At 38.0% G+C, this 15851-nt stretch overlaps 1 protein-coding gene across 1 annotated transcript in view; it reads right to left on the reverse strand.

Moving 5' to 3' along the window:
- PKHD1 (PKHD1 ciliary IPT domain containing fibrocystin/polyductin) overlaps window positions 1–15851 on the reverse strand; it is a 557030-nt gene that overhangs the window by 482716 nt on the left and 58463 nt on the right. Inside the window, exons 20-28 of the mRNA XM_063441645.1 lie at window positions 15614–15795; window positions 14475–14613; window positions 14218–14378; window positions 12497–12681; window positions 9616–9738; window positions 4365–4470; window positions 2787–3065; window positions 1580–1704; window positions 927–1065 (exon numbers count right to left, since the gene is read on the reverse strand). Of these exons, the coding sequence (XP_063297715.1) occupies window positions 927–1065; window positions 1580–1704; window positions 2787–3065; window positions 4365–4470; window positions 9616–9738; window positions 12497–12681; window positions 14218–14378; window positions 14475–14613; window positions 15614–15795 (1439 nt within the window). The remainder of the gene's footprint in view (window positions 1–926; window positions 1066–1579; window positions 1705–2786; window positions 3066–4364; window positions 4471–9615; window positions 9739–12496; window positions 12682–14217; window positions 14379–14474; window positions 14614–15613; window positions 15796–15851) is intronic.

Here is a 15851-nt window from a genome sequence, read left to right on the forward strand (position 1 = left end):
TGGTTGGGTGGAGTTTTATAACAATGTTTGAGTGTGGAAAGTTGCACACCTGCTCTACAGTTGAAGCGATAGCCACTTCATCTAATTTAATTGGTTGTAGTGCCTGTACTCTCCTGGTGCGGACCTTCTATTCAGTGTTAAACCATGTTCAAGCATTTTAACACCAAATAAGTGTCCTTGACCTTTCACGGCCTGGGCCCTGCTAGAGGTATGGCTATGGCAGAGATTACACATTTCCTTCTAGTCATACCAATTCATACCAGCGATGGGTGCTGTGATAGGCTGAAAGCAGTCTAGTGACACTTTCAGCCACAGTTGCCCTTTGCTGGTCAGGCTAATGCTCCCTCATTAGCCCAAGCAGCACAGAAGGGATGGACTACTGAGTGCTCTTTTTTATTAAAACATTAAAAATGGTTTAAGACCAAATGCAAGAATCGTACCAGGGGACTCTGGACACTATAACCACTTCAGTGAGCCATCAGAGTGCCTATAGTGTCCTTTTAAGGTCTTTATCAATGTATAATGCTTGACAGGAATAGCTACCAGTGCACAAGACTAGGCATAAAATACTAAAAATGTTCAGTTATTCAGATCACATAACTGTACCTAGTTCTCCACTATCTTTAATCTGATGGTATTTTTACTGTATGAAAAGTCTAAAGGTTTGAACTAAAAGTCTAAAGGTTTGAATACTTGCTCTCAAATATAAACTCTATGCATACACCTTGTGATCATAAAATGTGTATGGTAAGTTCAATAAACTGTGAGAGAATTTGAACCACTGGTGCTAATACTTAGCCACTCCCAGTTCTATTCTGCCCCACCAATAAAAAAGTAACATTGCATTCTAGAACCTAGAATAACCCATCAAAAATCCAGCCCTGCACTTTGGTCTATGTGTGATAGAGTACACACTGACATGTTACCTGCAGGGCCGCTCACATTTGGACTCAAGAATAAAATGAGTGGATTTAAGGCAGGATCGTACTTGATGCGCTTTGCGAATAAGACCCACTGTTCGCCAATTTTCATTTTTATGTTTGTCTCCAACTCACCGCTGTGATGCTACATAAAATACAATGCTAGATGAATACTTTAGAACCCATCATATTTTATTTTAATTAAACAAAACAACAGCACTACAGTAATAAAAAAAATCAACATTCACAATTATCCCAGGATTGAGAGGGGATGATTTGCAGGAAATACTATAGTATGACCTGCTGATCAAACCAGTTATTGGATAATGGTATTAGTACATTACCTTAATTGGTTCGGTGGGCTAATACAGTGCTGCAGTCCCTCAGGATTTGTTCAACATTTGTGAACAAAAAAAATGTGTCTAAGAGAATAATGTATTAAATAATGGATTGTGATGAATTGGCAGATTTAGACAACACCAATGAAGCTTTGCCAGCCATTGAGATCATGTGAGATGTAGTTCTGCAATATCTTAGGAGATATAGTTAAGATAAAAAGGCTAGATTTTTAAGATTCCTTGATACAGATATTTTGTCCTCAGATGTGCAGCCTGTTTTTTTTTGATGACTAGAATTTAGTTATTTTTGTGTACATTTACCTGGGCAGGTGCCGTGCATTCAATTGTAGTTGAATTACTTGAATGTAAAAGGCATTCTTTGGATCCAAAATATACCAGTGTTACTTCATTCAAGGCAATACCTCTTAACACCACGATTTGTCCTCCTAAACAGGAATTGATAGGAATTTTAATTTACATTAAATAAATTAATTTGATCAATACTGTATGGGTGTTGGGTTGCCATAATCTCTATGAAGAGAAGATATATCATGTTCACACTATAAAACTTTACTTAAATTTGTGCCATAATAATTATGATAAAGAACACACGACACAACCCTGGGGTACTCTACTTTATGTCTTTGTCTAAACGTGTCTGTGTCACGGTACCTGTCAATCCTTACTGGGCTGCCTGATGTGATTCAATTTGCTGTGATGTCATGTGTTATAGAATTTCCTCTGCCTTGTTGTGGTATCAGTATACCCACAAGTGTGCTATAGAGGTTATTGTGTTGTTTGGTTATTGACTTGACTTTTATTTGTCATTCCTGAATTCTAGCACCCCTGAACTTGCCTCATTTTCTTAATCTCTAGACATTCTACCAGTTTTTAAATCAAAAGCAGGCATTTTTCAATCTCTTTCAAAGTGTAGAGTAAAATGTTGGAACTATATCAAATACTTTACCAAAATGATTTTTTTTTTCCTTTGTCATGTATCCTTCAATCACATATACAATGCTTGATGCTTGAAAGCAGTGTATAATGCTTTTCTATAAGGTTTTGGGTGATGCTGGATGTCCTAATGCATAGCGTGAGGATGTCCAGCGATAGTTAGGCGACCAAAAGTCCCTCTACTGGGACCTGGAACACTGCACCTAGACCACTACAATGAGCTGAAGTAGTCTGGGTGCCGATTGTGTCCCTTTAAGTAAAAACACGAGAATAGGGAATCGTTCTTCAGATGAACCGATAGTCTGAAGAAAATAGAATATAATGATACATGTGTAAAGTGACCAAAAAAAGAGATAGATCAATATATGTTCAATCCATATGTAATAATATATCTTACAAACTATAAATTGAGTAAAGTAATTTTACAGAAGGAGGTCTCAACTAGGTGATAGCACAAGAATTGTGAGTTTAGGCAGGGTAGAAGAATTAATTAGTAAACACTTTTCCTTAACGATCAAGTAAAATGCGTTGTCTTTAAAAAACACAACATTTGTTGTCAATATAAAACCCTTACCAATTGATGCGATTGCAGCAGGAATAACTCTAGACAACACAGGGACCAGATTAAGGTAGATGTATTTTCCAGTAGAATTGGTCGCAAAACCAAAGGGATTTACATGCAATAAGATGCGGTGCTCTCCCAGTAATAGCAATTGTTCAACACAGCACAAAATAGATGTTCTGTTTGCATAAATAATTGTGCAACTTGTTTGATTAATTTGTATATCCAGATCTTTTTTGTTTTCACTAAAATCAGATCCACTGATGGTGACTTTACCATAGCATTCATCTCCTTAAATAAAATAAAAATTAAAATCGGTAGTTTAGTATCGGACTATTTTTTGTACAGTTTACATATTTTATAGTTATTTACCAGCACTATAAATAAGTAGTAAATTACACATTTTTGTAAGACATTTCATTTTATTTTTATTAAAGCATATCAATATTGGAGATGATCGAAACATACCATAATCATATATGTAGAAATGTTTTTTTATAATTATAATTGCGTGTAATAACAATGTTATTAAAACTTTTCATGCTCATAACAGCCACAGTCTCCTAAAGGAACCCAGTCTCCCACCCACCAACTCCTACAAATTGATTCAATGTTTATACTTCATCAGTCCTGTTCATAGTGGTTCATAGTGGTCATCACTTGTATGTCATTCCTTGTTAACACACAAGAACTTAATATTTTTGAACAAGCTTTTCAAATGATTTCATATTTTTAGATAAACTTTTACAATTATTTTTCTAAAATATTAAAATATCAAAAAATATATCATATATAAAAAGTATATCAATATATCAAAATATTAAATAATTTTAAAAGTTTATCCAAAAATATTCATTCGAGGCCTGCCTCTTTTGGATTTTAATATCACGTATATGCTGCTGATATCCAAGTCTCCCTCCAACAATCTTTCTCATGCCCCCCTATAACATATTATCTCTTCTGTCTCTAACAAACATATCTGGTCAATTTCTTAAGCTCAATCTTTTGAAAAAGAAGCTTTTATCCTCCCATCCTTCAGAAACCAAATCTTCATTCTTGCTGTGCCTTCAGAACATTGGTGCATCCATTAACCCCTTAAGGACAGACGACGGATATATTCCGTCATGATTCCCTTTTATTCCAGAAGTTGTGTCATTAAGGGGTTAACCCAACTCCACAAACACAGTGCACTGGTGTTATCTTTGACCCAGGGCTTACTCTTGTTTCCCATATCCAGGCCACTACCAAACGCTGTAATTTCTACCTTAAACAAATGTATTATCGTGTCCTTGTAATTCCTCCTTAACTAATGCAAGACACAACCAAGGCACTTATTATTTCATTGCACAACAAGTGCAATTCATTGCTCTCTAAAGTGCATTATTTCCCACGGCAGGATATAATGAATGTTGCTGCCAGCACTGAAAATCACTAACTGTTTAATGCTTCCTATAGCCTTCCGCTATGTTGTATATATCTCTCTATTTGTGCTCCATATTGAGGACTTTTGGATTTACTGCACACCCCAAAGAAATTAGCATAAAGATGAAATACTTTTATTAAAGCAAATTTTATTATATTAGCCAATACCTCCATTGTACTGGATGTCTGTGACAATAGGGGTGAATTCTTGAAGTTGTAGAAAAGAGCAATTGCCAGAGCAGCTTGCGGGGATGTCATTTACACGAACAACGACCTAGAAAGGATAAACATTGTCAATGTATTTAAAGGACACCTGAGCATTCCTAAGACTATTATGTAAGCAATAAATACATAAATAAAATACTAATATTGCAGGGGTGATAGGTAACAATTTTCTTGTTTATCTTGGTTTCAATTATGATGCTGTCCTATGCAATTCCGTTTGTGTGGATATAACCACAATGCGTATTCAGTACCTTGTCTTGTTCTTGTTTTCATTGTCTGAGACTGCATTCTTGTAATACTGATTATCTTGTTGTTTAATTGCAGTTTATATTTTATTCATTTGATCTTGGTTTATGCTTTCTCACTTGTCCTTGTAACTCTGACCTCGGTTCTTTCTTAACTACTCGCTACCTGTTTTCAGGTGCATTTTACTACCTTACAATAATTTTGGTGAGCTTGGACTCTCTAATGACTGGTAATATTCATTTATCTAGATATTTTCCCTTCTATATATTAGGTCAGTTGGTTCATACATATGCTTGACAAAACTTCATCTATTTTATACATGAAATACACTATGCAGGTAACTCTACAATCTACCATGGCGAAATTGGTTAGAGTCCAGGGATAGGCAACCTTCGGCACTCCAGATGTTGTGGACTGCATCTCCCATAATCTTCTTACAGCCATAATACTGCCAGAGCATCATGGGAGGTGTAGTCTAAAACATCTGGAGTGCCGAAGGTTGCCTACCTCTGGGTTAGACTATTCTGAAGTGACTATTCTGAAATGGAACATTTGTCATCTATGGCAAGGAAGTGTCTGTAGAAGTTACATGGTTACAAGTCAAGGTGGAAATGTGGAGATTTGCATATAACAAACTTACAAGGTCACTATGGTTTCTGTAGAACGTATGTAACAGATTGAAAATATTAGAGTTGCGAGATGTGTCATCAAATATCTCTGCAATCTTCGTCAATCTTACCTGCACAACATAATGAAGCTTGTACAGATAACTGTAGAGACACAAACTATGACTGAACTGCCTACAAACACAAGTGGTGTGTGATATGAATGCCATGTCTTGAAAATTTAATTTGCAATTAGGAAAGATATCATTTCTTTTTTCTGTGAAATGGGAAGACATGATAGGTCTATTGGAATATCTGCTATTAAATAATTTTTTCTTTATTATCACTGAAGTTAAGATTATCAAGTCCTCTGTCTTAATGCATCAAGCCTTTTGTCTTAATTTGACTATTTCATTATAAAATGCCAAATCATTAAAAATCTCAGTGGGAATCTATTTAATCTCACATTCAATACGTTGATTTTAGCCATTAAAGAGATGCTTTCTAGGCATGTGCATGGGGAAAATTTTCGGTTCGGTTCGGCATTCCGAAATTCGGGATTTTCGCTATTCGGGACTGCGGCAATTCGGCACTTCAAGACTTCGGAACTTTGGAAACTTCGGAACTTCGGCACTTCGACACTTCAGAAATTCAGCAACTTTGGAACTTCGGCACTTCAGAACTTCGGCACTTCAACACTTCGACACTTCGGAAATTCAGAAACTTCGGCACTTCGGCATTTCGGAAATTCTTTGGAATTTTCCCACGCTGTGTAATTTGACTCATAACTCTCTGATTGGTTACTTAATTCACCAAACAGAGAGTTATGAGTCAAATTACACAGTGTGGGAAAATTCCAAAAAACTTTCCAACGCTGTGTAAAATGACACAGAGCACTCTGATTGGTGGATTTCAAACCAAGCAATCAGAGTGCTGTGACAGGTAAATGTAGAGACTTACCTGTCAGTCTCTTCATTTACCTGTCAGAGCACTCTGATTGGATGGCTTAAACCAACCAATCAGAGTGCTCTGAGCCTAATTGCAGGGCAGGGCAAGGCTTTATAAGCCTTCCCCACCCTGCAGATCTCAGTCTGCGCGGAGCCCTCGCCGGATGAAGAAGGATTATTTTTTTTTGCGCTCATTTAAAAAAAAAAAAAAAAATTATAATTGCGTCGGTTATTAATTTGGCCTTTTTTGGTGCTGAAAAAAGAAGATTTTAGAAGAAAGAAAACATTGAATGGTAAGTTTTTTTATTTTTTTGCAGGTACTTAGTTAAAGGTCCCCCCTTATTAGTTTTTAGGGTGAGGGGGGTAGGTAGGGGGATAATTTTTATTGGGGGGGAGGGGGTGACTAGGGGTTTGGGGACCCCTAGCCACCTGGGGCGGGGGATTTTTTTTAGGGCCCCCACCCACCGCTCAGGGGTGGGGGCCCAGGGGGAGGACCTTAGGCCCCCCTTATTAGTATTTAGGGCCCCCACCCACCGCTCAGGGGTGGGGGCCAGGGGGGAGGACATTAGGTCCCCCCTTATTAGTATTTAGGGCCCCCACCCGCCGCTCAGGGGTGGGGGCCAGGGGGAGGACCTTAGGTCCCCCCCCTTATTTTACTGTAGGGCCCCCACCCTATAGCGGTATAGTGAGTAGGGGCATAATTTACTAATACTAAGTAATCTTTACTTAGTATTAGTAAATTTGGCTGAAAGACCAATTTATGTATTTCAGCCTTTTAGTAGATAGCTCCCTTATACCGTGTGAATTAGACAGTTATCTACTTATTCATTCCTGTCATTACATTGACTGGCCAAGTAACTTACATTTTATATGAATGTGTGTTACTTGATTGTTGTAAGTGTTGCAAATGCTTACAGCTGAATCCTGGCTATGTTTGTATACTTTTTATTTACAATTATTTATAATGTAACATTCTTCTTCTTTCACTGGGTAAGTATATTAGTACTTAGGCAATACTGTGCTTCGGAACTTCGGCAACTTCAGCACTTCGGCACTTCAGAACTTTGGCACTTCAGAACTTCGGCACTTCGGTAATTTCGGCACTTCGGGACCTCGGCAATTTGGCACTTTGGCAATTCGGACATTCGGAAGTACCCGAATGTCCGAATTGTCCGAAATTCGTCCAAATACATATTCGGACCGAAACGAATTGCTCATGTCTAATGCTTTCATTTGTTTCAAATTTATTCTACACATGCAATCTTATCATTCCATTTTGCAAGGTCCTGTTTTTGTATCAAATAATTTAAAATTAATAATAAGAGGTGAGCCAAGACTTCAAATCCCCACCCCTCAAGATGAACTATTCATCTTCAATGAATCAATCACTGCTTCCTAGTAATCTTTGAGTACCATAAGCACCGCACTGGACACCATCAGCACTGTAGACCCTTAACCACTGAAGCTTGGCTGGGGTCTCGCTGTCCCCCACCCACCCTGGACCCAAGTCAGGGTTCCAGCTTCCAGTGGGTAGACCTCTCCTACTCCAGAGAGTATAGCAGGATAGATCTTACAAGAGCTAGTGATATAGCCAGTAGAGTAATCCAAAGCCGGTATAGCTGTTCCCTACAATCACGAGACAAGGCTCTGTGTTGAGGGTGAAGTTGAAGTCATTTATTGGCAGCCACAACTGGCCTTATTTGCAAGTCCCCATGCAAGGGGTTTCTCATTACATATTCCAGTGGCATTCCCCACTGGACCTGAGAGGGGACTGTGACAAAGTACACCGTGTAATTACATTGGCTCTCAGGTCCAGGACACTCCCACACAAAACAGGATAATCCCTCCCCTGTGCCTGAGAGATAATTAAGTCAAGAACTGAACTAAACTCAATTATCTCCAGGCACAGAAAACCTACATTTCACAATACCCCAAAAGTTCCCCCAAACCACATGGAACCCCCACAAAAGTCATATCCCCTGGTAGCCCCGATCTGGGGGACCAACATATCCAAAAATCACCCAGATCAGTTCAGGGGTTCGAGATTTCCATGGAAGTCATAATTTGACCGACCACACATGAGGTACCTGCCCAAAACAGTTCCCGAGAACAGTTCAGGGCTTGCGGTCAGTCTAGTTTGGTAGTTTAAAAACCGAACAAGCTACAGAACATAGTCAATAGTCTTACCTTGGAGCTTGTTCCCCTTATCCAAACGAACGATTCCACCGAACAGTGCCCTTCTAAGTTGTGCAGAACCAAACGCAGGCGATGATGGAAGTCCAGCAGTGTTCGAGGGTTTCTGTGTCCAATTTTAGTTCCAGGAACTCAACGAGCAAACACCGCTGACTGCGTTCATGCAAACAAGATGGCCACCACCTCGTGGTTGTTCATGCGAACAGCAGCCACCCAGACAATTCTAAACACAGTGTTTAAATTGTTTGTTACCAATTGTTAATAGGGTTTAACAATCTCCTGGGTGGTCTCTGGTTCATGCGGCTGTTCGGTTCAATTGCACGAACAGAGCCTGTTTAACCCCTTAAGGACCAAACTTCTGGAATAAAAGGGAATCATGACATGTCCCACATGTCATGTGTCCTTAAGGGGTTAAAGTATTTTAGCTCAAATCTATTGCAGGGGCCATAGTCCTGAGGCAGGAGGCTGGCAAGCAGGCCTCTCCAAGAACATGTGGCAGAGGCATTCCTGCCACAATATGCACACTAATGTTATTCTGTTCCCGAAACACAGCAAAAAGAAAAGACTTGGCAACCAGGCTTGTTAATATGTTAGCAGAACATCAGTTGTGAGTGTGATAATCTCCTAGATGTCAACAATATTTCAAAACACGTGTGTCCTAAATGTCTGTCACTGTCTCTTGCAATTGACAATTTTACAACTTACTTTAGATGTTATATTGCACCGCTATATTTAAATAGTATATATTTTGTGAACTATAATTCAATTCCTATATGCAAAAGACTAAATCTTGCATTGGTAAAAATGTGGTGACTGTGACCGTTGTCCTTATATCATTAATTGTAAAACTTATTGTAGTCCAAGTACAATGTGTTCTGTTATGTCATGCATTGCTTTCATCAAAATAGCACTGAAACACACAACTCAAATTTAATGGACACATTTTGGCTATGCTACTATTCAGCATTTTAATAATCTATCACCAGAGGGCGACAAAGGCACCATGTTCACAGAAGACTTCGTTCTTTTTTTCTGTTTGAAAGAAAATATTCGTACAAATAGCTGGAGAGTGTAACCAACATGTAGCTCTCTAGGTTTAAATCTTAAACGCGAAAAAAGGCTGGCAAAACATCATTGTTGCACCACAACCAACTATACTCTTCTAAACACATGACATTGAGGACTAAAAATGAATATACCTACCTGAGGAAGACTGTTGGCTGTAGCCAGCATGTCTCCAAAAATTGGCCATATAAAAACACCTCCATCGTAAATAACACGCATTCTAACAGAGGGTGCCACACCAGTAAGATTCTCTGCATACACCTGGAAAAAAATCATAATATTTTTGTTTAGAAACATAGAAACATAGACGATAAGAACCATACTGCCCATCTAGTCTGCCTAATTTTCTAAATACATTCATATTCAGAGTCCCTAGCCTTACCTTATAGCCAGGATAGCCTTATGCCTATCCCACGCATGCTTAAACTCCTTTACTGTTTTAACCTTTACCTCTTCAGCTTGAAGGCTATTCCATGCATCCACTACCCTCTCAATAAAGTAATACTTCCTGATATTATTTTAAAACCTTTGCCCCTCTAATTTAACCACTTCAGGATGGAGTCAATAGTGCACGTTCTAATCAAAACAAAACGTAAACAAAAACTGGAATTTGCGCTATATGTCTGTTCAACCGTAATTCACCGCTGTCACATTAAGTCCACCCACACTTATTATATATAATTTTGTTCAGGAGAAACAGGGCTTTAATTTATCATTAACTATTCATATATGGAACATAATTTATTATGAATAAAATTAAAAAAAATGAGAAAATAAGATTTTTTTTTTAATTTGTATTTCCCTCTGACATTTTAGCTGTGAATGTCATAATACTGTTAGGTTTTACTACAAAAAAATTGCACATATTTGTAATCAGCGATGTCTCTTGAGTACAACAGTACCCCCCATTAACAGGTTTTATGGTGTTTTGGAAATTTACAGGGTCAAATATAGAACGTTCCATTTTCAAATTGAAATTTGCCAGATTAGTAATGTTACCTTTGAGACGGTGTGGTAGCCCAGGAATGAGAATTAACCCATAATGGCATAGCATTTGAAAAAGTAGACAACCCAAGGTATTGAAAGTTGGGTATGTTTAGTCTTTTTTAGTAGCCACTTAGTCACAAACACTGGCCAAAGTTAGCATTCATATTAGTTTTTGTGTGAAAAAAGCAAAAAACTAATATTTGGTCAGTGTTTGTGACTAAGTGGCTACTAAGAAAGACTGGACATACCCCACTTGCAATGTGCCGTTCGTTTGTAAAAAATGCAAAAAACTTCACTTTTACTTAAAATATCATTGTTGTAATACAATTTACCAGTTTGAAACACTAATATTTGAGTTCAGCGAAGTCTCCCGAGTAAAACAGTACCCCCTATGTACAGGTTTTATGGTGTCTTGGAGAGTTACTGGGTCAAATATAGTGCTTGCGAATTAAATTCTCTGCACTTTCTCCCTGTGTTGTCAGGCATGTTCTATGCCGCCGCAGCGGCTTTAAAGCCCTTTTAATGCGGGACGGCATAGAACGCCATAACGGCGTTAAGGGGTTAAGACTATGTCCTCTTGTTGTGGTAGTTTTTCTTTTTTTAAATATAGTCTCCTCCTTTACTGCGTTTATTCCCTTTATGTATTTAAATGTTTTTCCTCCAAGCTATACATGTTAGGATCCTTTAACCTTTCCTGGTAAGTGTTATCCTGCAATCAATGAACCAGTTTAGTAGCCCTTCTCTGCACTCTCTCTGTAATCAGTGTACTGAGTTTTCAGTTTTGTTTGTGTTCATTTTTTTTATAAGAAATATAATATTCAATGAACAATAATGGCTGTTCTAGCTTTGTTTCATATTTGCTTCTGTAGCGAATCTACAGCAATTTTTTTTCTAATGTGTTATATCGTGAATATGTAAATATACATGCAATGACTAGGAAAGTAACAACATTAAAATGTACAAACCTACATGCACACAGTTGTAAACTTAAAGAAAGAGTATAAAATAAATAAATGTTTTAGCTGCACTAAATTCTTGATTTCATAAAGGGAAAATGTAAGTTAGTCTTAAATAGATAATTAGGCATCTATTTACTAATGTGTAAATTGGGATGAACTGAAATGGTTTCATTTAGTCAAAAATTGCTGATTCAAAAACACTTTTCAATTCAATTACAGTTCCCCAGATTTTTTGCCTAAATGTAATACATGATATTTTTAGGTTACAGACATTCAATAAACTCTATGGTATTTTGGAGCATAGTTAATGCCTCACAGTCTCCGTGCAAACTTTGCTTTGAAATTCCGGGTAACTGGAGACATTGTCATTCCCATGCTCCTTGGAACATTCTAATTGGAGGACTGAGGTGTTTTGGTGTGTCATAGGCAATGCTGGGTGCTGTTGACAAGGTAGTGAGCGAATAGTGGCTTATCTCTAAGGGAGCATGATAAAAAAGAGGTAACGGGAAGAGAGATTATGGATAACTGGGCCCTGCAGTTTAGATATGACTTACAGCACCTTGTATATGTGATGAATTTCTTTAACAGCAATATGCTTCTGTGACTGGAGTATTTATTCCATATTAAATCAATGAAGCAGGGCCAGCCTTAGTAATGTGTGATCTGTACCACTACATGGAGTGTAAACGTACAGCCCAACTTCAGAAGGATTACGGCAGACTCTGAGTATTATAAGAGGTGCTACTATCACAGTGTGCCAGACAATGTTCCCTCCTGCTGTTCAGGGTGAGGCCTAAAAGTAACTGCTACCCAGCAGGTACACTGCACTGGTATTCAGTTGTACCATAAGCTTTAAAGCTGACAGAGATAAGGGGAACCTGTCTCCTCTCTTTCTGTAATGGAGCCTGAAAATCCAGAACTCAATGAGTTCCATGCAAAGCAAGGTAGCAGAGACAATGAGAACTGAGTTCAACCATGCTGTGAATGTTGTGTGTTGGCAGGAATGTCCAAGGGTGAATGTGTGTCTATATTGATTATTCCATTTTAACATTAAATATTAGCTTTAAACATACACTGAAGAGGTTGGGAAGGTCTCCATCTGTACTAGACCAGGTTAATGTCCATATAATATGATGACATGTGTCTAGATCCTTGGTGATGGTGAAGTCGCTTGCATTGATATATTGAGCAGTATAATTGTCAGTATTACTGATCAATATCTCTTTGAGCTGTGAGGGTGAGATCTTCACAGGAATGCCTATAAAAGAGCAAAATATAAAGTCACAAGTGAAAGTGTTATCCTTTCAGCATATCCTTCAACTTTCATGATTATGTTCTGTAATAGAAAACAAAAAAACAAGAAACTTCTTGGTTGGACAATTCCGACGCGGCATTAATCCAATTAGTCACGTTGTAACCTGTTCTTTATTGCACATATCTCACACGTTGAGTTAATAGTGCTTTGTGACACTCTGGGAGGTCAGATTTAGATAGTGCATGTGTGTTCTGTAACAGCTCTGTGTGAATAGTAAAGTAACACATTCAGAGATGTCGCAATATTACGTTGTTGTAACACTAGTGTAAGAAATCTTCTACTCAGTTTGGATTAAATGGCCACGTTACCCTATACGGCAGACCAATAACTTGTTGCATACTCCTAATTGTACAAGTGACAGCACTTGGCAAATGTATTATTGTTGCCTGGTCCTGTTGGTTGGAATTCAAAGTAAATTCAAAGAGAATTAAAATGTTTAGGCCAAAGTAGTCAAATTGGGGGCATAGGTGACTTAGATAATTTTTGAATTTGGTTACTTTGTCCTTAAATTTTAAATTCACTTTTTGTCACTTTAGTAAATAAATCCGGATTGAGTACATTTACTAATGTTACTGACTTTCCCTCGCCTTCTTGGTAGACTTTCAATTTTTTTTTTACTTGATCAGCTATTCAAACTACCTATAACTTCTGGGCCACTACTTTTGGAGTGAACCTCTAACTGATTTTCACAACTTACTTCTGGGCTTTCTAAGGTATTTACTTTCAGCAATATTCTGAGCGGTCTAACAGGAAGTGCCCATTGAGAGAGCAGTTCATGTCAGACAGGTACCGCAACAGTGGTAAACAGGTGAGGGGGGGGGGAGGAGGGGGGACACACGTTGAAGGGCTGCAGGGGTGGGGGAAAGAAACACATGTAGGGGCTGCAGGGGAGGGAAGAGAGATACATGGAGGGGCTGCAAGGGCCAGGGGATAGAGACACATGGAGGGGCTGCATGGGTTGGGGGTTAGAGACACGTAGAGGGGCATCAGGGGAGTGGGGAAAGAGAAACATTTAGGAGCTGCAGGGGGAAGAGGGAAACACATGGAGACGGAGAATGTCACATGGAGGCATGGAAGGACTAGGGGGGAACGAGACATATGTAGGGCTGGGTAGGAGGAAATATGACACTTGGGGGGGGGGGAGAATGAGACACATTGAGGGGTTGGGGTGGGGCCCAGAGCAATTTTCGCACAGGGGTCCGTGGTTTCTAGTTACGCCTCTGTCTCAGAATGTCTGCTTTATTTTTCACTGACTGCTGTAAACTCTATAATTGATCATTACTCCACTTGTGTCAATCAATAAACTCCAAACACTAAAAGTAATTAAACTTAGAGGACACAGAAATGCTTATATATCGTAAAAAAAATAATAATAAAAAATATATATTTGATGTATTTTTTTTTCAATACTGAGCTACTGGGAATGTCACCACCCCAAATAGTTGCATAATTATTTATTGCAGCTGTTAAATACCTTACCTGTAACAGCTCTATCCAATAATTTAATGATAAAAGTTCCTCTAATTGGTGGACTTGCTGATTGTAAGCGTTGGACTTTTAACTCAATAGTTTCATTTCCAGGTGCCAACAACTGCTTGATCTCATTGTCTTCTGCTGATCCTACAACCGTAGAACCACCACTGGAAAAAATGAAGAAAAAAGATAATAGCATGTGTTGATAGGAATTATTCAAAGATGATGAGAGAGAACCTTAAACAATTACTTTACAACATTACCAAAGTTCTATGAGAGGGAGACTGGTACCGCAGTTGGAAATCAATGAAGTCAAGTTATATGTTGGGTAAGACCCAGAGATGACAATCGATTCCAGAATATGACCACCTGGTCGAGCTGGAGGTGGACCAACTTGAGAAACTGTGTTAAAAACCAAGCATAACATTATTGACCTAGATGTTCTTGCCAAATCCGAATTCCTAATAATATTCATAATTATATACAAGGTTATTCACTAAAGTGAGAATTTGAAGTGAATTCAGAGTAAATTTCTAATTTTAAGCCAAAGTAGCCAATTTGGAAAAATACCTAACTTAGAGAATTTTTCCAATTTAGATATTTTGGCCTGAAATTTGAAATTCACTTTGAACTCTCACTTTAGTAAATAACCCTGATAGTCTGCAATAAAAAGAAAGACCTGCCTATTTCGAAGAAAGATTCATAAATATGTGGAAAATTTTGTCTTTTTAAAGATTTTAAAAGAAATAATGAGTTTCTGAGATTCCATATTTATTTTCAAACAGTGCCATAGTATTATTTTCTTGCTAAATATTAATCATATCTAAAACTCTTTATAATTCCTCTACTTCATTATGTGTAATATGTATAATATTTTTGGCGATAGCATTGCATTTGTTTAATTGGAGTAAGGCTAGCGAAAGTCTTAGAATAAGATGTTATTTTCCTGTAGAGTTTTATCAGATCCACCGGAAATGCTAGAACATGTCATAGTGTCCACTCTTTGCTTCTTTCTGCCAAGGTATGGTGGTAAATCATCCTAAGTCATTGTTATTTTCACGCTCTAAGCAGCCTTTACACTAAAACCTGAAGATGCTGGCACACTGCCTCTAGGTTTATAACCTACACCAGGCATAGGTATCCTTCGGCACTCCAAATGTTTTGAACTACACTTTCCATGATGCTTTACCAGCACTATGGGTGTCAGAGCATTATGGTGGAGGTAGTCCAAAACATCTGGAGTGCCAAAGGTTGCCTATACCTGACCTAGACCTTTATAGAAAAAAAAAATATTATTTGCAAATAAAGTGATTCTGATGACTAATTACTGATAAACTAAACAGATAAATCTTCAGGCCAAATGATGAAATAAAACTGTGTTGTTATAAGGTTGGGTAGATACCATGAATGCTTCCATTTGATACAATGACGTCATCGACATAAAACCAGCTCTTAGTCTCTTCCATGTTCTTCACACTTAGAAGCAAAACTTGATCCACAAATACAGAGGACTCCGTGCTAAGGTCTTCCAGCAAATCAGAATCATTTAAACAATTCCACAGATCAATGCAGGCAAATTTCCACCTAAAGATATTGCATCAATATCAATAATACTGTTATAAAACTGCACAATTAAGAAG

The sequence above is a fragment of the Pelobates fuscus genome, chromosome 2 (assembly GCF_036172605.1).
Source record: "Pelobates fuscus isolate aPelFus1 chromosome 2, aPelFus1.pri, whole genome shotgun sequence".
NCBI classification, from domain to species: domain Eukaryota; kingdom Metazoa; phylum Chordata; class Amphibia; order Anura; family Pelobatidae; genus Pelobates; species Pelobates fuscus.